This window comes from Urocitellus parryii, chromosome 2 (assembly GCF_045843805.1).
Source record: "Urocitellus parryii isolate mUroPar1 chromosome 2, mUroPar1.hap1, whole genome shotgun sequence".
Taxonomy (NCBI): domain Eukaryota; kingdom Metazoa; phylum Chordata; class Mammalia; order Rodentia; family Sciuridae; genus Urocitellus; species Urocitellus parryii.
The window spans coordinates 119,982,282-120,004,981 of record NC_135532.1 but is presented as its reverse complement, the minus strand read 5'-3'; the positions used below and the strand labels follow the sequence as shown (position 1 = coordinate 120,004,981).

The 22,700-nt window shown below is 42.9% G+C and overlaps 1 protein-coding gene across 1 annotated transcript in view; it reads right to left on the bottom strand.

Moving 5' to 3' along the window:
* Positions 1-4,168: 4,168 nt before the first annotated feature.
* Positions 4,169-22,700, bottom strand: part of Wwtr1 (WW domain containing transcription regulator 1) — a 123,201-nt gene continuing 104,669 nt past the window's right edge. The window contains exons 5-7 of the mRNA XM_077795305.1: positions 15,086-15,219; positions 13,426-13,538; positions 4,169-7,631 (exon numbers count right to left, since the gene is read on the bottom strand). Of these exons, the coding sequence (XP_077651431.1) occupies positions 7,447-7,631; positions 13,426-13,538; positions 15,086-15,219 (432 nt within the window). The 3' untranslated portion in view covers positions 4,169-7,446. The remainder of the gene's footprint in view (positions 7,632-13,425; positions 13,539-15,085; positions 15,220-22,700) is intronic.

Below are 22,700 nucleotides of genomic sequence, written 5' to 3'. Positions count from 1 at the left end.
TTTTTGGGAAGTTCCTTTCTCCCTGTCCTACAACCCCACTTCTCTGTGTGTCCTCTCTGAAACTACTTGCTTCTTTGGTGTGCCAAAAAATTAATTCATTCCACAAACATTTGCTGGGCATCCACTGTGTGCTGGGCACACACTACATGGCCCAGAGGCTTGGGATACAGTAGTCAACAAAATGGACCAAGTCACAGCCTCATGGAGGCAGAGGCTGCCTCCACATGCACCACCACCACCCACAGTGCATGAACTTCCTCTTTTTGGTCCTGGGGATTGAACCCAAGGGCACTGTTTTAGTCAAGTTTTTCACTGCTGTGACTAAAAGACCCAACCAAAACAATATTAGAGGAAGAAAAAGTTATTTTGGAGCTCACAGTTTCAGAGGCTCCAATCCATAGACAGGCTCCATTCTGTGGGAGGGAAGCAGCCCACTCGACTCATCCAGAAGCAGAGAGACTCCATTTTAGCCTGATACAAATATATACTCCAAAGCTACCCCGGATGACCCACCTCTTCCAGCCCCAGCTACCACTCCAATTACCACTCAATTAATCCCATCAGGTAATTCACTGATTAGGTTAAGGCTCTCATAACCCAATCATTTCTTCTTTGAACCTTCTTGTATTTTCTTTGGGGGACAGCACATCCAAACCATAACAGGCTCTTAACCACTGAGCCATATCCTTAGCCCACTTAATTTATTTTATTTTATTTTATTGAGGCAGTCTCACTTAGTTGCTGAGGCTGGTTTTAAACTCTTGAACCTTCTGCCTCAGCCTCCCAAGTTGCTGGGATTGCAAGAGGGGCCCCAAAGTACTAGCTTGCCAGTCTTTTAAATTTTGGTTTGCAAGAAGTAAAATGGTATGTCTTTAATATCTAAATTTTTTATCAGTAATAATGTCACAAATCAATTGCTACCCAGTTTCATCTTCTATATATTTCTATTGTTGGCTCATATTTCTTTCGGGCTGTTTTTCTTACTGATTTGTGAGTTCATTTTATAGCCTGAATATTAAGTTTAGTTCCTAGAAGCAAGCCCTGATTCAGGGAACTGTGTAGAAGTGATTTATTTAAAAAAGAATTAGAAAAAGGACTTGTTACAGAAGTGTGTTTTTGTAGGGAAACTGGTGAGAATACATGAAGCAGGAAAAAAAGGCGGGGGGGGGGGAGTAAAAGCAAGAGTGCACTGGAGTCGTAGCACAGGCCGGCTCTGCATGATCCCTTGGAAATCTGGAGGGGAGGTTAGAGGCCACAGTTGCCAGTCCATGGCTGAGGGCCATGCTGGAGGATGGACACTCCTGACATTTCTAGTGTGTGTGAGCAAGTGGATTCTGGCACCCTTTTAAGAGCTGCAGGGGTGAAGTATTGAAAACACCTGGGGTGGGTGGGGGGTGAAGTGCTTGGAAAATGGCCAAACAGGAATCTGAGGTGACCTCGGAGAACCAATGGCATCCACTAACGGCAACACAAACTCAACTTCATGATTAATTCAAGAAACAACCTGCAAGAGCAAGACATTTTGTAGATGCAAAGGACAGGCAACACCTGACTCTAGCTGCAGTAGTGACACAGGCTTCTGCAAACACTCTTGCTGGGAATATAAATTGGTACCATTCTTTTGGGGGAAAATATTTGATAGAATGTTGGTGAACCTGACTCTGTACCTACATGGAGGGATGCTTATCTTGCTCATTGTGCAGGGAAGTCTTAACACAGAACGCTGTTTGGGGACAAAGTGCTGTTAGAACACTGGCAAGTGCAATTTCCTTGCTCCTTTGACAGCAAGTTATTCCCCTGTTGATACAAGGTCGGCCTGTGTGGCAGTTTCTAGACTCCTGGTGTCTGGACTCCTGTAAAATAATATCTTAGGTACCACCTCTGGCTTATCATGACTGTCACATGTAAATTGGCACATACCCACTATTAAAACTATTTTTGCTGCGCAATAAAACAGAGCCATTCTCTGAAACATCTAGGAGAGGTTTCTCCCCACCCTCAAACTCCCCAAAATCCATGCTGGAAGAGCAGGCCCCTCTGCAATGGAATCTCTCTAGATTTAAAATCATGTACCTTTTGAGGCAGCGATTCCTTTCCTAGGAATTTATCCTCTACCTGTGGTCCACAAAAGTGGGCAGTGCACAGCAGCACTACTCACAGAGACAAAAACCAACAGCGTACATCCATACAGAAGAGCATTATCAGCTGTTTAAAGTAACAGGGGGAAAACAAACATGAACTGGCAGAAATGAAGCCTCTGCTGGAGGGCGGGACCTGCATGGACTGCAGACCCCCGCTCTAGGGCGGGCTGCAGACCTCAGCAGCTCACCACAGATTTCTTCTTTCTGAATTTTGTCCTACAAATTTGAAGAATGAAATCCACAGAGGAGCATGGGTGAGTGTAACAATAGGAATACTTAACTGTGACTGGAAACAGAAATCTTCCGGAGAGAAAGAATCCGAGGGGCGCCACTGGAGTGGGTTGGTTTAGGGTTTCATACATGCTTGGGTCAATGCTGCTGATCCAAATGAATGCTTTTCAGTGTCTGGGAAAGTCACCATCACCACTGACTAGCCCTGCAAGCCTATTCAGGTCTGCCCCACTTCAACCTTCCCCTATTGGTCTGGAAGGGGTGGTTGAGGCTGGGTGGTTCAGGCAGGGAGTGGGGGTTCCCGGCTGCAGTGCGCTAGGTGGCTAGGTGTGCTCACCACCAGCCCTTCCCTCCACAGCTCTGGGACAAGGATCTGGCTTCAGAGAGATGCCCATTGATGTATCTGTTGCTTACTGGGCGACCCTGTGTGAATTATTTGACTTCTCTACACCTCAATGTCCCTATCTGGGAATTGAGGCCAGTATATTGAAATGATATTGCTGTACAGATTAGATGATGCTTATCAGGTGTTTTGCACAGCATTTAGGACATAATGTTCAACAAGTATTGGTGATATCAGTTATTGTTAAGAGAAAAAAAGTGAAAGTGTCAAAATAGCAGGTACTGCTTTTATGATTTAAAATATCTAACTTATAGGGGAAAATAAATATATATTTTGTAAATCTGAGATTTGAGAGGATATAGAAGTTTTTTATTTGACATGTTGATGCTTAACATTTTCAACCCTGAACACTTAACACCTACAAATGATGACACAGATCCTGGGAGGTTGAGAAGCCACTTCCCCTGGTACCTCCTTCCAGGTTCCTCTGAGGCTCCTGCCAAACAGTGCTCTCACGTGACCCATCCACCCAGTGGACACAAGTATGGGACAGTGGGATCCAAAGGAACTTTAAGGACAGAGAGCACTGTCCCAAGCATGAATGATGAGCAGCTATTCTGATTTTAGGCTTTTTGTTTGTTTTAGTACTAGGGATCTAATCTAGGGCACCTTACCACTGAGCCACGTCCCCAGCACTTTTTTATTTTTTGTTTTGAGACAGGGTCTCACTAGGTTGCTTAGAGTCTCACTATGTTGCTGAGTCTGGCCTCAAACCTGCAGTCCTCCTGCCTCAGACTCCTGAGTCTCTGGTTTTAGTTTTGAGAGCAACAACAAAAAGCTAAATCATATGGTTAATAACAGGCAAGAATAAGAATCCTGTAATTCTGATGACTTGTTACCTCTGTGAGGTTGTTGGCAGGACGGCATGGCTTTTTAAAGAAATACATACCTTTAAAAAACCTGGGGGCGGGGGATGGGGAGGCACAGAGTGGTGGCACATGCCTGTAATCCCAATGGCTGGGGAGGCTAAGGCAGGATTCTAAGTTCAATGCCAGCCCCAACAACTTAGTGGGACCTGTCCCTAAATAATATATATTTATTTACCATATATATATATAAATATATATATATATATATATATATATTTTTTTTTTTTTTTTAAGGGCTGGAGATGTGGCTCAGTGGTTAAATGCCCCTGGGTTCAATTACTGGTACCATTTTTTTAAAAAAAAATCTCAGGGGGCTACTTCAAATAAAGTGGAAATTAGAATTCTGTCGACATCTAGAGTATTGAAGTTCAGTCATGGGAGCCAAAAAAAGCATCTTCCTACAGAATTTTCCTTCCTTTGTTGTCCGCCAAGAGGTTACATAAAAGTCTCTCCATTCTGTTCCACCCAAAACGATCGGTATGAAGAACATACATGAATAATAAGACAAAGACTCCAAGTGGAAACTCAATTGTATTTATTTTTCTTATACAGAATCAAAGAAGTAAAAATCAGTACCAAACTCCAGGTAAAAGGGTTTGATCTGATTGATTTGGCTGCATACTTTTTTTATGCATAACATTCTAAATTAAAAATAAACACACATGTCATATTACAAAATGTAGAAGTAAAATTTTTAAAAATTTAAAGTACTAGCACAAATGATGTAGTGTTGGGGAAACAGTCTCTGTCAAATCACCCATTTTTCCAATTAAATTAGTCCACAATTTCTTTCTTTCTTTCTTTCTTTTTTAACAGCTTATTTTTTTCACAGAAGTTGGCTGTACTTCCAGAAGTTCCTTTCTCATTACAGAGTGAGAATGTGACTTGTACTCAGCAAGTCTGTCGCTCCACCTTCTTCTGCAGAGAGCTTTTCCACCAGGTGGGGGCCACAGCTACCAGCACACAGAATACTCCACTCTGTTTCACACCTTCCTGTGTATTGTGTGCTCAGTGAAAGAAATGGCGGTTTATATCCTAAGTACTAATGTGAAACACTGTCTACTAATTACTTAGATTTAAAAAAATGACAAATAAATTTTGACAATTTATTTGCTTCAAAAGAAAATGTATTTTATCAGAAAAAAAATATTGAATAAAAAAATCTCTGAAATTACTTTTCAATTTCACTTTTGAAATACGGCTTTTCTCTAACAAGATTTTGGGATGAGATGGTGAAATTTAATGACTGGTTTTGAATGAAAAATACTAGATATCCTGGCAGCTGTCTTAATAAAAAGAAATATAAATAGCACCTTATCATGATTTCTGAGGGGTTTTAACACTTAAAATAAGAGAAACAGCCATCAGAAAGTTGCTCTGACAGGCTGTGGGTGCAGCTCCATGGAGCCCAGCCTGGCACACTGGTTTGAATCCCAGCACCCCCCGCCCACCCCCCCCCAAAAAAAAAGCTCTTACTTAAGATTTTTAGCCTTAATGTTCTTTAATGAGACCATATTTAATGGCCTTAAAAACAACAAGAAATTATACCTGGCTTTATCTATTAGTAAACAAATAAGGTCCCTAGTTTACTCTGAAAAATATTTATTATATTCATTGATAAATGTTCCAACTAATTTCACTAAAAAAAATGATCCTAGTATTTTCTAATGGCACAAGCTTACTAGAAAATTACTCCTAAAAGGTGGTAATGTAAATCATCAATGATTAACTGCTTTTTTTTTTTTTTAAAAAAAGAGGGTATCTGTATCTTTTACATTTAATAACCTGAAAATGAGTCTATAAAAATATCTTTTAAAAGTACAGTAACACTGCTGAGTTCTGTTAGGTCCCTTCTATTTGTTTTTTCTTAGAAAGAATGTACAACTCTTTTTGCAATTTTTGCTAACAAAAGAGGAAAATAAAGAGTGTTCCCTTTCAATTTAGTAGCAACACAAACACCTTCCTTACCTCTCTCTGCTTAGAGAGAGCAAAAGGAATCAGTGGAACAAAAGCCCCTGACCTCAGGCAGTCAGTGCCGCAGGCAACAGCCGTCCCTGCGTATGTCTGCCTACTGCTCAGTGCCCTGGGGACAGTGCCACAGGGCTGGCCCCCAACTCCCATAAAGTGCACCAAAGCCCTCTTTTCTTCTACCACAGTCTCCTAGCACAAAGCCTGTGGCAGAAGGCTGCTGCTCTGCTCTGTGGGGGCACCTCTCACACTTGCCTGTCCTACCTTCAGGGACTATGCCTTGTCTGTCTCCATGTCACACTAGTGTCCTTTCCACTACGCGCCATTCAATTTACCACTTCATCTCTGACCTTTTCACTTGCCTTCTTTCCAGCTAGATCAAGTATATTCTGTGCATCTCTATTCTGGTAGATCAAAAAGGATCTCATTTAAGATCCCCAACAAATAAGCCCCCATGGGAACTGAATGTTTCCTTTTAGAGACCTGAATTATTAATGTCTTTGAAAAAAGAGATTAAATTCATAGAGTATAAATAATGTCAGTTCAAAACATTAACAGTCGAGGACTTCATTGGCAAGGCAGGGGGCTTTGTGCCAGGCGAACATGCCACTCTCAGTCCTTGAAGGCTAATGAGGAGAGATTCTTGTTTTTATAAGAGGTATTGAGTATATAGCTCATGCCTTTTTAGACCAACTGTAGCAACAGAGTTAGGATAATATACATAGGAACCAATTTTCCTGCATTCAGAAACATGTCTCCACTACACCCTTGGAGGGCGACTTTTTAAACGTCAGTCAGAGATCTGCTTCATCCTTCAGTTTCATAGATGTGATTATTTAAAACATTAGAAATTTTTAAAACAAAACTGACAAAGCTTCACAATTTAAAAAGCAACAGCTCACTGCGTGTACTATCAGGTTGAATCTATGTTGTCCTGATGTTTCAGAATAGTTTCAAAAGACAAAAATACAGTTGCCACTGATTTATCAAAAACATCTAGCTGGTCTTTGTTGTCAGCTACAAAATTACAGTGTTTTATAAAATAAACATTGAATTCTGAGCTGCATTTTTTTTTAGAAATCTAAGTTGCAATATAAAAAAAGTTTTATTTAATAAATGCTCATTTTAGTCTGAAATTGGTCTCTTTCACAGGTCTCTAGTATAAGCCTATGGCTGATGCTGCTGCTACCCTCCTGCTGGGAGGGCCAGGTTGTACAGCTACTATGCAGCAGAGGACCAAGGAGACACTCCAATAGAACTATGTGTCCCTCTTTCAGAGGCTGTCAGAGCCAGCATGGATTCAAAACTATGCTGCATTCCATAGAGCAGGATTTCGCTACCCATACAACAATGTTGTAAAACTTATTGAGTAGGTTTAAAGCACTTGGTACTACTGTAATACACTCGGCTTTAGAGACGTAAATCAGGTCAAATTTTGTGCACATTTCCTGGACCAAGCTGCCCATCTGAATTCACTGGCTGTGATCAGCTTTCTATAGTTTATAATCAATTTATGCATAAATTTCAACTAATACACATAAAGCTTAGCCATGGGGCAGCAGAGAATGAAGAGAAGTAATTCTGCATAACCAATTCTCTAGGCACAATTCTGCATCATCTGTCTCAGATATGCAGGCTTGCAGAAAATAAAGATAGAACATTTATTCATGTTTAACTTAAGTTACTGTCAATCGAAACCAGGCATTGATGAAACTGGCCACATGGACAGGAAGGAAAAGGAGTCACAGAGGCAGAAAGCCGTGCACTGTCGCTTTCTCCAAGAGGCCTAGGAAATGTCAGGTTGCGCTGCACCCCAGTGACAAAATGGTAGCCATTACAGCCAGGTTAGAAAGGGCTCACTTTTGTTCAGAGCCGACTCTACATCATTGAAGAGGGGGATCAGATCTTCAGACTCCAGCGTTCCTAGGTCAACATTGGTTCCCGGAAGACAGTCAAGGAAATCAGGGAATCTGGTCTGTTGCGGGTTGATGTTCATAGGTGTCTGACCTGTGGTTTCTCCTGTAACAGAATGAAAGGAAGCCATGGTAAGTACTTCTTGCAAGGTCTTGAGAGAGGGACAGTTTAAATGTTAACACAACTGTTACCTTCACACTTTCAGACAGTACATTAATGAATTTCACTTGTAAGAGGTACAGAGGTGCTGGGGTCATCTGAAATGGGTAGCCGTGGCCCAGAATGGAAATGTAAGAGCCTGGGATCTATGCCTTCCTGTGACAGAGGCATGAAGGGTTGTTTCAAGAAACAGAAGCCCTGCCTGGGATGAATATCTTATCACACAGCTGCACTCCATGGTCTGACTGTGAGCTGCTTTCTACTCTCGCCATCCTTGCTGATGTTCGGGGACAGTGGTGTGAGGTTTCTTTTACTCGTGCCGTGTTAGAAGACTGTCTTCATGAGGGTGTTGGGCACCATGTACACAGGGGATCTGCAGGTCCTCCGCCCCACACACCCCAAGACAAGCCACCTCCTCAGAGCACAGAGTAATCTCTTTTATTTTGCTTAAACCACAATTTCCTAAACCCAATAAATTATCTAATCCTATTTTGGCAGAATGTATCTCTGAATAAAACCAGAATACTTTAGAGCACCACTGAGAAAACGCCAGAACATTGAGTAGCTGGAACAGGACAGGAAGAATCTGTCCTTCACGTGTAAGACCACTGGAGGAAGTCCTCAGAGACCTGTCACTAGACTGATTCTTTTAGCTGTGTGACCTTAGACATATTTGCTTGTCTAAATAAAATGCAAAATGAATAAAATGCAAAATAGTGTCTGGCACACACCAAGGGTGTCCACATAAAAACAGAAAATGTTTGTGGATCGTGCTAGGAGAAAGAAAAATCTAGGCATTCAACTATTGAACAACTAGTTGATTCAAACAGCCCCAAATTTTCTGAAGGGGTAAACTACCTCAAAGATTGAGAAGGGCTGCGGCTGCAGGTCAGCAGCAGAGCACTTGGCCAGCATGTGTGAGGCACTGAGTTTGATCCTTAGCATCATATAAAAATAAGTAAATAAAATAAAGGCATGATATCAATTTGTAACTACCAAAAAAAAAAAAAAAAAAACTGACTTGAGAGGTACTGATAACTGAGGCCAGCTTCCACCAGAACAACATTGGAAGGGAAGAAACTCGCTATGTTAGTTTTTGGTTTATATATGCAGCCGCCTTCCTAAAAAGCATGCATACAGATTGCATCATATTGATAAAAGTACAGAAATTTTATTTTATCCATATGTGTTTCCCAAGGAAGACTTACTGATTGGTGAAGGAAGCAAACTTTTGGTGACAGTAAAGCACATGGCTTTTCTAGAAGTCACAAAATATCCATGACTCTTGGCTGATATTTTATAGGATTTTTTGAAGAGCAGTAATTTGAAAAATTAAATTATATGCAACAACATGACCTCAATAGAGTGCTTCAGATACTGAAAAACAACCTTAAAAATAGAAAAGAAAGTCCAAAATAACTTTCTTCTACCATTACAGATTAACAGATGAAAAGGAGGTTTTAAAATTGATCTATCCCAAAAAGCTATTCAATCTTAAGGGCTAGATATCTTTTTTATCTTCATTTCCAGTGAGAATCATTGTTCCAACTTTCTAATACTTAAAACATATATTTTAGTCAAAAGAAATCCCTGATTTAAGGACTCACTCCAATCCTTACTTCCCAGGATTGATGGGAAGCACAGGGAGTCAGGTCGAGCTTCTCCTCAGGGTTGACCATCAACTGTCTGTCTGGAGCAACTTGGAAATCTCCTAGTGATACTAGGGTCTTTGTAGTTTTGTCCACTTAAAAGGTGGATGACAGGGGCTGGGGTTGTGCTCAGTGACAGAGCGCTTACCTCGCACATGTGAGGCACTAGGTTCCATCCTCAGCACCACATAAAAATAAATAAACAAAATAAAGACATTGTGTTCATGTATAACTAAAATATATATATAATTTTTTAAAAAAGTAGATGAGATAAAAACCAGACAATTCTTGCAAGGGTGTGATTATTGTAGAAAGTTCTAGAAGGATGGATGCGTGCCCAGCTTTTGCTCATGCTGGTCCCTGTGCTCTGTCCTCACACCAAGCCCAGCTGTTGTTTGGTGTGCATGGTGAAGAGAGAATGCTCAGCTGGCCCATTCCCATCTGGCCTGTGGTCAACGTGTGCTCAGCAGGATTAACGGATGTCTTTTAGCCACACTTGAGGTCTGCCTTCCCTGGTTCTCCTCAGCTGCTTGCTACGTGGCAGCATGTCTCCCCTTGAGAGGGTTAATGCCCACTTCCTTTAAGACTTCACAGAGGTGGCCCTAAACTTAAGTCCCTTTCACAGCTTCTTAGATAGAGGGGCAGATTTTTGTGCTAGGATTCGACCGGTGATATAAAGTGAGCACATTGCTCCCACTTCATGGGTGAGAATCTGAGGCCCACGGAGGTTAGGTGCCCACAGTAGCTACCAGAAAGTAGAGAAGCAAGGCTTCAACCCAGGTTGCCTGTCTGCAAAGACCATTTTCTTTTCAAGACACCATTTAATTCCACCTTATGGTTCATAACACTCCCCGTCTTCTGACTTGAGGTCACAATTTTTAAAACATGGAAAAGAATCCTTTCTTTCTTTTCTTTTCTTTCTTTTTTTTTTTTTAAGATCTCCAGAGGCTTTTTCCTTATCTAACTTTTGATTTTTGCCCTTACTGGCTTCCTTGTGTTTAAAAGATGAAAGTAAACAGCTATTATATAAGAAGGAGCCCCTTAATCAGGCCAATCCAAGGGAACAAAATAAACCTAACACCAAAAAGGAAAGAAGGATGAAAGGGGAAGGGGAGAGAGAAAACGGCAGCAATGAATTGAAGAACAGTAAGATGATAGTTCAAACTATTCTGTTCAGCTCCTCAGGACACCACTGTGCGGCCCTCGGACAGCAAGGCCGCAGGACCACCCAGCCCAGGAGTTGCTCCCTGCCGCACCCCAGGACCTGGCTGGTCTGACTCTCAGGCCCCCCGACAACGGGGACCATGGCACAAAGGAGTCACTTAGGAGCAGGCACTCTAGACAAACGCTTGGGGAAGCAATTTTCAATTTTTGTCACAGAACGATTTATTTTCTATCATCCATGACAATGGAGGAGAAACTTGCCTGGGTAACTCCAAAGAGTAGACGTTTCAGCTGTCATTTGGTTCTGGTTCTAGAATACTTTCTGGGAGTTATGAGTTTCATAATTAAGTCTAGATTAAGCAAATAAGACTAAATTCAGATTTTACATTGGAGGGCTCCCTCCTAGAGAATGGGAGAAGTACTGCATTTCACAGCATTGACATATATTCTCCAGTATTCTGTGCATCCTAATCTTACATAAAAAAATAATTTAGTAATAACTTATTTTTAAGTAACACCGGCACAATAAAAAAAAAGCTTCACAAAATGGTTGCGCCCCGCTTTTTTGCAAAACAAACATACAAGAAGCATAAATTCTGCAATGATTATGTAGTGAAATGGGGTAGGAGGCATTCTCAAAGCCTGCCGAGCCCTGGCCTGAGGATGCACAGGCTGAGGACCAGGGAGAAGTTATTCTGGTGTTCTTTTTAATTGCAAGGGAAGGCATCATCACCATCATGGAACTCCAAGTCGACAGCGTAACATGCTCGAAGTGACTTACCTCTCTACATGCCTACTTCCAGTTGCTCCCCAAATGCAGGGAATAACATGGAAACATATGTGATTGGCGGAACTGTTAACTAGGAACATTTTCCAGGACAAAAAGTGGCCTGTGCATTATACTTTAAAACTATGGACAGTAGGAGCAATGGCAGAAGAGTGGCAAAGCAGACAGGTCTCTTAGTACAACCGTGAGCAAGGGGCTATGAGGAGCAGAGATGAGCTTTTAAAAAACAGTAATTAACCCTGAGGATCGCCTTCCATTTCCATGCAATTTCCCTTCTCACTCCCTTTCCCTCCCACCTCTCATCCCTGTTTACTGTAAATATTCTTCTCAAGCTCTTCGTCCCTACCCTGTCCTTGTTTACACCCCTTATATCAAAGGAGTCATTTGGTATTTGTTTTTTAAAGATTGACTAGCTTCACTTAGCATAATCTGCTCTAATGCCATCCATTTCCCTCCAAATTCTATAATTTTGTCATTTTTTAATGCAGAGTAATACTCCATAGTGTATAAATGCCACATTTTTTTTATCCATTCATCTATTGAAGGGCATCTAGGCTGGTTCCACAGTCTTGCTATCGTGAATTGAGCTGCTATGAACATCGATGTAGCAGTGTCCCTGTAGCATGCTCTTGTTAGGGCTTTAGGGAATAGACCGAGAAGGGGAATAGCTGGGTCAAATGGTGGTTCCATTCCCAGCTTTCCGAGAAATCTCCATACTGCTTTCCAAATTGGCTGCACCAATTTGCAGTCCCACCAGCAATGAACAAGAGTGCCCTTTTCCCCGCATCCTCTCCAGCACTTATTGTTGTTTGACTTCCTAATGGCTGCCAGTCTTACTGGAGTGAGATGGTATCTTAGGGTAGTTTTGATTTGCATTTCTCTGACTGCTAGCGATGGTGAGCATTTTTTCATGTACTTGTTGATTGATTGTATGTCCTCCTCTGAGAAGTGTCTGTTCAGGTCCTTGGCCCATTTATTGATTGGGTTATTTGTTATCTTATTGTCTAATTTTTTGAGTTCTTTGTATATTCTGGTTATTAGGGCTCTATCTGAAGTGTGTGGAGTAAAGATTTGTTCCCAGGATGTAGGCTCCCTATTTATCTCTCTTATTGTTTCTTTTGCTGAGAAAAAACTTTTTAGTTTGAGTAAGTCCCATTTGTTGATTCTATTTGTTAACTCTAGCGCTATGGGTGTCCTATTGAGGAATTTGGAGCCCGATCCCACAGCGTGTAGATCATAACCAACTTTTTCTTCTATCAGATGCCGTGTCTCTGATTTAATATCAAGCTCCTTGATCCATTTTGAGTTACCTCAGGGTTATACAAAATGTCATATAAGAGGTAAGGAGGGGTAAGTCAAGAGAATACAAATGGAAGACATGATTTACAGTAGAAGGGGTAGAGAGAGAAAAGGGGAGGGGAGGGGAGGGGAGGGGAGGGGAGGGGGGATAGTAGACAATAGGACAGACAGCAGAATACATCAGACACTAGAAAGGCAATATGTCAATCAATGGAAGGGTAACTGATGTGATACAGCAATTTGTATACGGGGTAAAAGCGGGAGTTCATAATCCACTTGAATCAAACCGTGTAATATGATGTATTAAGAACTATGTAATGTTATGAACGACCAATAAAAAAAAATAAAATAAAATAAAAAAAAATAAAAAACAGTAATTAAAATCCTGTGCCCGGGGGGCTGGGGATGTGGCTCAAGCGGTAGCGCGCTCGCCTGGCATGCGTGCGGCCCGGGTTCAATCCTCAGCACCACATACCAACAAAGATGTTGTGTCCGTGGAGAACTAAAAAATAAACATTAAAAATTCTCATTCTCTCTCTCTCTCTCTCTCTCTCTCTCTCTCTCTCTCTCTCTCTCTCTCTCTCTCTCCTCTTTCACTCTCTCTTAAAAAAAAAAAAAATCCTGTGCCCATGTATGAAACTGGGAAGATCTGGGAAAGAGGCTGGAGTTCATTAATAGTGAATTGATTAATTAATAGTGCCTGTGGGTTGCGCAGCTTTTCAGGAGTCATTTTATGTTGTCATTGAGATTTCATGTTTCTGGTTGGATTTTAGAGTTAAGGTGACAAAGGGACAAATTGAAAGTGAAAACACACTGTAAGCATTGACAGGCTGTGCCCCACCTGTGTCCATCTCGTCCACGTTGCTGAGAAAGTCCTCAGGGGTGGTGGGGACACTGTAGCACCCTAACCCCAGGCCACTGTCGGTGCTCTGCTCCCTTGAGTGGTAGGGCCCCCTGCGAGCAAAAGAGGGAGAGACATCATTGACCCACTCAATGCAGTGCACAGTCGCATCACAACCCCAGAAACAGTGTGGCTCTGTCATTGGCTCAACTTTCCAGGTAGTGAAGGGAGAAGATAGCACCTCCCTTCACTGAAATATACTTTCTGATGTTAATGTAATCAAATTGTAAGCAAACAAAACTGGCCATTCATGATGAATGGCCCTTGATTTTCTTTCCATCTTCAAATAACCATTTGGATACTGCTCTACAAACAGAGTATGATACCATTTATGTGGGATTAAAAAAAAAAACAGAAAACAAAATTCAACACTGCTATGGATATACACATAACAAAAGATATATACATGATGGGCATATGCCAGTTCCTGCATAGTGGCTACATGAGGAAGAGAAGAGGGAAAGAAACAAGAGTTCAGTATTGGAGGGATGGTTTCACATGGTAAGTGTAATACTTTATTTATAAAAAAAATAAGACTGGGGCTGGGGATGTGGCTCAAGCGGTAGCGCGCTCGCCTGGCATGCGTGCGGCCCAGCTTGGATCCTCAGCACCACATACAAACAAAGATGTTGTGTCCGCCGAGAACTAAAAAAAAAAGTAAATATTAAAAAAAAAATTCTCTCTCTCTCTCTCTCTCTTTAAAAAAAAAAATAAGACTGGACGGAAATATGGCAAATCTAGGTGGTGGGTAAATTAGTAACTTCCATGTTATTCTTTACACTTTTCTGTACTTTAAAATCAACAACTTAAAACACCCATACCTTCATTATTTCAGTTCATGTTTGTTTTCTTACCTGTCTTTACTTGTATTCTTTTGCCAGAAGCACCCGCGAGGGCACTAGGACATGAGGGAACAAAGAGTGGCCCCCCTGTGCTTAAAAGGCCACAGGTGATGCTGACATCTGCACATGCAGACACCACTGCCCAAAAGCATCTTTTTATTCTGCTCCTTCGTTTTGTTTGTTTTTTAAAGAAACATCATCTACTTTAATTAAGTTTTTAATTATAAAATAATTTTAAACACACACAGAAGATGCAAAACGATTATAGAGATTACAGTCCGTGCTCCCTTCACCCAACTTCTTCTACGACGGCATCCCACACAGCCACAGTGCAGTATAGAAGCCTGGGAACAGATGATATGAAATCCTACTAACTAACCTACAGCCTTATTTACATTTCACCATCAAAATATCATCTTTAATTATTTTGTTCTCAACTTGCCACATGACATGCTTTTATCCCCCAGGTGGCCACCAAAAACCACAAGATTCTTCCCGGTATAAACACTAGACAACACCATCCTGTTTAAATGACAAATGCATTCCTGATTCAAACTGTGCACTAGGGGCTGACTATATAATTTTTAAAAGGCAGATGACTTCCTTGGCTTTTCTTTTTTCTACCAGTTCCTCCTACTTCCTACTCTCACCCCAAACCTCAAGCTCCTTATCTTTTCCCAGTGTAAACCAAACCCCCTTTTAGTCTAGACTTCATAATAAATAGAGCAAAATTAAATGTTCCCAAAATGTTAACTTACCCATTGAGAAAAGGATCTGAGCTGTTATTAGTGATGGATCTCATATCTGGGGTCATGGCAGGAGGGTTTGCAGCAGCCTGGACTGCGGCCATTGTCTCGGCTTCCATGGGGAGCTGTCTGCAGAGGGCAGCTTCCTGCAGAGGTACAAGGATTAGAGCAGAGTGTACTTGTGGGAGAAGCACTCGCCAAATACAATGCACTTATATTAATTCCCAGTGAGTCTAAATCATCAGGAAGTCATGAGTGACATTAATCACCTTCCTACATTCACAGAGTTGAGGAGAAGTTCGGCTAACATTGGCCTCTGGATACTGACTTCTCCATGTACCACCCACAGGACTGTTTAAACACCAAATCACATCCAGGCTTCTCAGGCACTTTCTCAGAGACAAGGCTATTGCAGTCCCGATCTCAGAACAAACCTAAGCCAATCAATGCAATCGGATGACTCAGGACGAGTAGGTACATTCTAGTCCCTATTACTTACAGGCCAGCGAACCTGTATTACAGAATTCAGGATTTACATTAAATTACATCTGACAGTTTATGTCAATAATCAAGAAAACAGCTTAAAAAAAATTTTTTTTCTACTGCATTGTATTGTTGATGTGACTAACATGGCTGAGGTTGGAGACCACGCAGAGCCAAACAGAACCCCATCAATAATTAGGTATCTGGGGGCACATGGGTTTTACCAGCAAGATCATGCTGCTAGAATTATTTTTTTAAGCCAGCACTGATTTGCCAAGTAGAGTCAATACAAACAACTACGAATTTATTGACTACAATCTCTCTAGGTAGTACCTCCTGGAGTTTGTCCGCTCTGACAAAAATGAGCAGGAATTAAATTGCTTTCCAATGCACTCCTACTTCTGGAGAAGAAGGATTCTGTACAGTGTGCTGCTTGGAAACCAAGGAGAGGCTCCTCCCCAGGCCACCATCTCCCACTCCAGGCTGAGGTCACTGAACCTCCCAGACCCCAGCCATGGCTGCAGTGGCAAGCAGACTCAGGCCGTCTGAGTTGCACATCTCATTAGCCCTCCCCAGACCTAACATGCCATGACTTCAGAGAGGAACTGTGGTCTAGACAAGTCCCAGTGAAGTCATCGGATATAAAAACTTTCGGTTACTAGAGTTCATTCTGTTGTTCGTGGGTGTCCTGGTAGCGTGACGGCTGCACACTGTGAGGCTTGCTGGGTAACTTAGCCTGACATCAACACCCTGATCAGAAAGGGCCCCCAGGTCACTGCTGTTGGCCTGGATGGCAAGTCGTCAGAATGCTTCACTCCCATACCTCATTCAGTGATCCATAACAAGCACATAAGAAATAAAGGTATTTTTAAAAGATGATTTTTAATCCATCATGTAAATCTTGGAAGAAAGTTTTGAATAAATCTAGAAAAGTCAAACTATTTTCTGATGGTTACTTTTACACAGTGGGCAGCATGCCTTAGAAACGTTCCCCCAACAAAGTCTTCCCCAAAATCTTGTATAGGACGGCGGCGAGGCTGCACCAGGTGCCAAGAGCCCGTGCCACCAGCCCACTCCTGCAGCTCACATGCCTTGGCCCTAGTGCAAAAACATCTGGCCACTGACACAATTTCTAGTTCCTTATAAACTACAAATGCAAGAATCTTGTGGCTGATAACCTTCATTATATATATAAAAAAAAGACTTTAACTAGAAGTTTCTATTCTTCAACCATAAATGAATAAATTTGGGGGTTTACCTCCAGACAAATACCCTTTTAAACATAAAAGTTGATGGGGTGACAGTATTTCCTTATATTTCACAGAATTTTATCACCATGTCTGAAAAATTCATAAAAAAATTCAGGTTCAATTTATAAAATCCAGAAGGATCTGAATTCAAATAAGAAGAATCATTTCTGAAACCTCAGCTACTTTAGATAAAAAAGAGAAGAAGACTGTATATGAATGGTTATCTGTAATGACATATAATATAGAAATAAAATTCAAGTTATAAGAACAAATCTCAGAAACAAGATATAAAGCATGTAGTTCTGAACTTCATTTTCATTTAGATTATTCCTGGAACACTTCAAATACAGAGAACGTAAAATAATGATATATTGTTGCTAAACATATAAATAAAATTCAAAGGGACTGTGTTGCAGCCAAAGCTGCGAGGAAGACGTCTCACTGCGCCAGTTCATTTCAGCCGCTGTTTTGAGTTCGGAAGAACTGAAGTTCTGCTCCCCAGCATTGACGGCGCTGCTATCTGCGGTGGAGACTTGACAAGTCACCCTAAGAGGAAGTGCTACCTGCTGACCACAGGGGTTCACAGTCTCACCCTCCATACAGATGATTGACACACGGGAGAATACACAAGGATGTTGCATGGAACTAAGAAAAGTGACATTGAGAAACAGGCCAGTCTAAGCTACAAGACCATTGCTCACAACGCAGCACCTTCTCTGAGACTCTTCCAAGATCATCTTCAGGTCACAAGGCACTATGCACTATGCACAGCAACCCCACCCCCACCCCTGCTTCAGATCCTACCTGGATGGGGACCGTAGCCCCCAGTCCTGCCCGAACCCCTCCTAGTCCCTCACAGCTCCCCCTGGCTCCGGGCAGTCTCCTGGTCTCTGCTATTCCTCCACTCCACACCATCTGTCCCTCTGCTTGGAGCCCACTCCTCAGATTTCCCCAAGGCTCATTATCTCACTCGCTGCTCATCTACAAACGTCACCCCCTCAGAGATGCTCCTCCCTAATCCTGCCTCTGTTAATTTGTCTCTTCCCCTGTATTTATTCTCTTCTCTCCACTTAGGCATTGGCTCTCTTTCCTGCTGGTATGTGAGCTCATGCCAGCAAGGCCTCGTCTGTCTTGTCTGTGTTGCTGCAACGTCTGTGCTGCTGCAACATGGCCATGCTGGGAACATAGTGTGTACTAAGGAAACACCCACTCGATGAATAAATGGACAGTTTCACTGGATCCAAGTGGAAAGATCTGAAGTCTCGATTAGTAATAAAAGGAAAAATAAACTGACAGCATTTGCTCAACCTTCCACCACAAAGATGAGTGACACAACAGCCTCTGCATTCATCCTAGCCAGGCGGGCGCCACACCGTCCACCCTAACTCTCTCCTGCTCCCTCCCCAGCTCCTGACACAGGGCTGTGCGGCCAAAGCAGTCACCGGCAGGAAGTGGGCAGCCAATGCCTGGGTTCTGCCTGCCAGGCCACCTCCCAGCAAGCCTCTCACCCTCTGTGCTTCACAGTGGGAGCATGAGAGCTGCAGCTGGTGGGGGCTGCTGTGTGTGCCTTACAGGTGAGCAGCCGCCCCCAGGCCTCACCAAGAAGAGACTCCAGCATCAGTCCTGCCTCATCTTTGCATTCCAACCTCAAAAGATAAAAGCAAAAACAAACCATCTAAAAGGGATGCTGTCTGTGTGTCACAGACCCACTTTGAGTGGTAGGATATTTCAGTTTTCACTTCACCAGGATTAAACCAAAGTGTGAAATTCATCTAAAGGCTAAAAAAAACACTTTTGTTCAACAAGGAGAAGTTTATAAACCTTTTATATAACATAAAAATAAGTTTTGAATATAAAGTGGTGAAAATTATATTTTATAATATAATACTTCTATATTTAGAATTTTTAAAATTCTAGCCTTTTTGAATGAAAATATTTCCTGATTTCTGCTCATGAATTAAAAGAAAAAGTACAGTATAAAATCTAAGTATGAGCTGGACATGGTGGTGCATGCCTATGATTCCAGTGACTTGGGAAGTTGAAGCAGGAGGACTACAAGTTGAAGGTCATCTTGGGCAACTTAGTGAGACCCTGTCTCAAAATTAAAAGGTTGGGGGGGGGCAGTGCTAGGTAGAACACCATGGGTTCAGTCTCTAATAACACCTAGTGTGTGTGTGTGTGTGTGTGTGTGTGTGTGTGTCTCTCTCTCTCTCTCTCTCTCTCTCTCTCTCTCTCTCACACACACACACACACACACTATCAGTAACACAAAAAAACAAAAAATCCAAGGATAAAAATAAAAGGACAAACCTCATGAACATGACCCCAGCCAAACAGGGGCGAGCCTGGGGTTTTCTTTGTTAACTTTTAAACTAAACTTAGATATGAGGTTAAGGTCCAGGCCCAGCATGACTGGCCATCATGAGACACCCACTGCCCTGGCATGGGCAGCAATGAAAGGCAAGCATCAGGTTTTACGTAGCAGGAAATGACAGTCCAAACTGATGGAGCTAAAACAAGCCGTGTGCTGGGAAGGGAGGGGACGGTGGCCGAGGCTGGTCCAGGGTATGGCCCTTAGATCCTCTGGTCCAGCAGAGATGAGGAAAGCCGAGCTCCAGGCACCACTGCACCCCAGCACCGTCTCTTATACCCACCTCTGCCAGTGGCCTACCCACACGTCCCTCCAGTGTTCCCTCCATGTCCACCACACTTCCCACTGCCATCCCCAAGAAGCCGTCCATTTCCAGGCTCACCAGTGCCTTGGGTCCCTCCCCTAGAGCCTCAGAAGTCCAATCCACATCCACTAGGGCTTGCCTGCCACCACAACCCAGAAAGTAACCACTCCCTCCCAGCTCTGAATTCCTATACAAAGGTGTCCACTGGCCTCTGAGCCTCCATGCGCCTCAGGCGGGCTCCTCATATGGCTCAAGGCAGCTCTTCTTATTAATGTAGAACCTTTTCTTAATGTTATCACTACCCATCCAAGTTCAAGAGCCAAGTCAACAATTTCTTCCTTAGACCCCACAGAAATTTTTTTTTCTTTTTAATTTTTAGATGGACACAATACCTTTATTTATTTTTATGTGGTGCTCAGGATCAAACCCAGGGCCTCACACGTTGGAGTCACATGCTCCACCACTGAGCCCCAGCCCCAGCCCCTTAGCAATTCTTTTGCTTACACCTGTATTTGGTCTTTAAAATATACTCCTGAGACTATCAGGTGCCAGGAACCGTGTCTCACAGCAGCAACTGACAAGGAAGGGCCTTCTCCTTGTGAACATTCCAGAGTGGGAGGCAGACCATCAGGAAGAATGAAGGCTAAGGGTCAAGCCTCCTGCATCCCAGCTCCTAGGATCACCAGGCTCCACACCCTTGCCTTCTCCAGCAGCAGATCATCACTGCTTCTCTGTGTATCCCACGGGCCTCCCTTCCACCAGTCAATTTCCATGCACAAAGCTGCATGTAGGTGTCTGTTCAACACTCACCAAAGTCTTCACAAGGGAGAACCAGAATGAGTAACAAGGATAACTAGGAGTCAGGGTATCATGGGAATTATTTAACCAAAAGAGATCTGTCCATCAGCGTTTCCTCACTGTGACCAAAATATGTGATAAGAATTACTTTAAGGAGGAAAAAGTTATTTGGGGGCTCACAGTTTCAGAGGTCTCAGTCAATGAATGATCAATGTTATTGCTCTGGGCCCAAAGCGAGGCAGAACATCATGGTGGACAGGCATGGTGGACAAGAGCTACTCAGCTCACGGCAGCCAGAAGGCAGAGAGAGAGAGAGAGAGAGAGAGCAAGGAACAAGGCACAAAGACAACCAACCTCCAAGGACACATCCCCAGAGACCTATTTCCTCTAGCCATACTCCATCTGCCTGTAGTTGCAACCCAGTAATCCAAATTACTAATTCATCAAATGGATTAATCCACCGATTAGGTTAGAGCTCTCATTCCTGATCTCATCCTCCGATCACTCCTGCATTAACACATGAGCTTTTGGGGGACACCTCATATGCAAACCATAATTCCATAATAGGAGAAGACTCAAGGGACACATCCATGGCTCTCAGACTATTAAAGCACCGAGACATGAAAGAAGGAAGACATGTTCTGTCCCAGATCTGAGGAGGACGGGATGAGATCTTCCCAGGTAGTAAGTAGCTCAGTGAGGAGGTGGCTGATTCTCACTTCTCTGGGATATCAGCCACTGGGATTCTCAGCAGCAATTAAGAGTTCAGTGCTATTGAGCATGTCTTAGGCTAGGCACAGAAGCACAGCATAGAGGAAAAACTATCTTTGGAATCAGAAAGATTGGCGTTCAAACCCCACTGCAGCTGTGCTTTGGCTGTGACAAACGCACTAAATCTTAACCTCTCTTGACAGGTCATTCATCAGACAAAGGATAAGTTAGTTCATAAGAGCAATCTTGTTGGGCTGTTATAAAGATCAGAAAGCATATTTATAAAGAACCTGGCCCCAGATTCTCTTCAACAGAATGAGCTCCTGAAGGTATTGGGTGGTCAGGGAGGCAGAAATGTCAGCTCCGACTAGCAGACTAGCAGCCTACCGTGTGGGGAACGCTGTTCCCTGTGCTTTCACCCAATTGTTTTCACTTTACAGCTGAGGAAGCCAAGGCACAGAAGTGAAGCCATTCTCCCCGTATAACATGGCTGATAACTGGAGGCACCAGGATCTGAGTGCAGGCCGTGCAGCTATTCTGATGACCTCCACAGGCAGCATGGCAGAGAAAAGAAAGCTGAGGATTGGGGTGGCAGACCTTTTTGGGCCCTTTCACCTACTGGCTGTGAGACTTGGGCAAGTTACTTCATTTTTCTGAGCCTTTTTCCCTGCTACAAAGTGGAAATACCATCCCCTCTACCTCAGACAGCTTAGAGTAGAATTTAATGAACTGTCTGTTTCAGAGTCCTTCTCCCTGAATTGGAAAACAGATTGAACTGGATGTATTCTACAGTTCTTTTCAACATATGTGGGTAGTGCTAGTGTCCTGGGAATTCACAACACATCAAGAAAAAAGTTGCAAGTTCAAATTTAAAAGGCCAGTTTCAGAAAGATCTGGAAAGTTGCCCTTGGTAGTCCCATCCCAGATCTTTCCTTCCCCCAACAACTTTATTTTTTTTACTTATGTCCAAGTCAGGGTTGAAAAGACTGTTGCAAAATAAGAGCCTGAGAATCTGTGAGTCTGTAGTCATCCATTCAGCTCCTTAAAACAAAAAATCACATGTGGGTTAAAGAAACACCCTGTCCTAGTGGCTGGAGGGTGTTGTGGTGTGCAAAGCAGCTGCAGGGGTGGAGCAAGGTGTCTCTGGAAGCAAACCCCAAGCTCCTTCAGCTCCCCACTGGCCTGCAGCTCGCCAGTGGGATCAATCACAGAGGTGGTGAGAAGGCAGAGAACGGTGGGGAGCGTCAGCCGGCTAGTCTGGCTGGGGGCAGCTCCCACCAGCCAGCTTTGCCCTCCCTGGAACAGCTTCAAAGGAAAGGGCAGCTGCCTCTGCTAAGGGTGCGCTGCTTGAGTTAAGTGTGGCCAGCGATTCCCCAAGAATGGAAGACTGGATTGTTTTAATTATAGAGGGTGTGGGGAGTAGGAACAAATGAAAAGCAAAATAAATAAATAAAGACAATATTTTTAAATCCTAACGTTAAAATAGTTATTCTGGTACAGAGACATGGCTCTCTCAGCCAAAATCCTGGGGACTTCAGAGGCAGAATGCTGAATCACTTTACCTTCTTTAGGAAAAAGAAAGAAATTCCTGCTGTAAATCTCTCCTTCACTGTGCCAAGTGGTTCTAGAAACTCACGGTCACACTTCCTGGAGCCTCAGCTGCCAGGCTGGTGCTGCACAAGGACAGGGCTGGGGCACAGATGCGGGGGC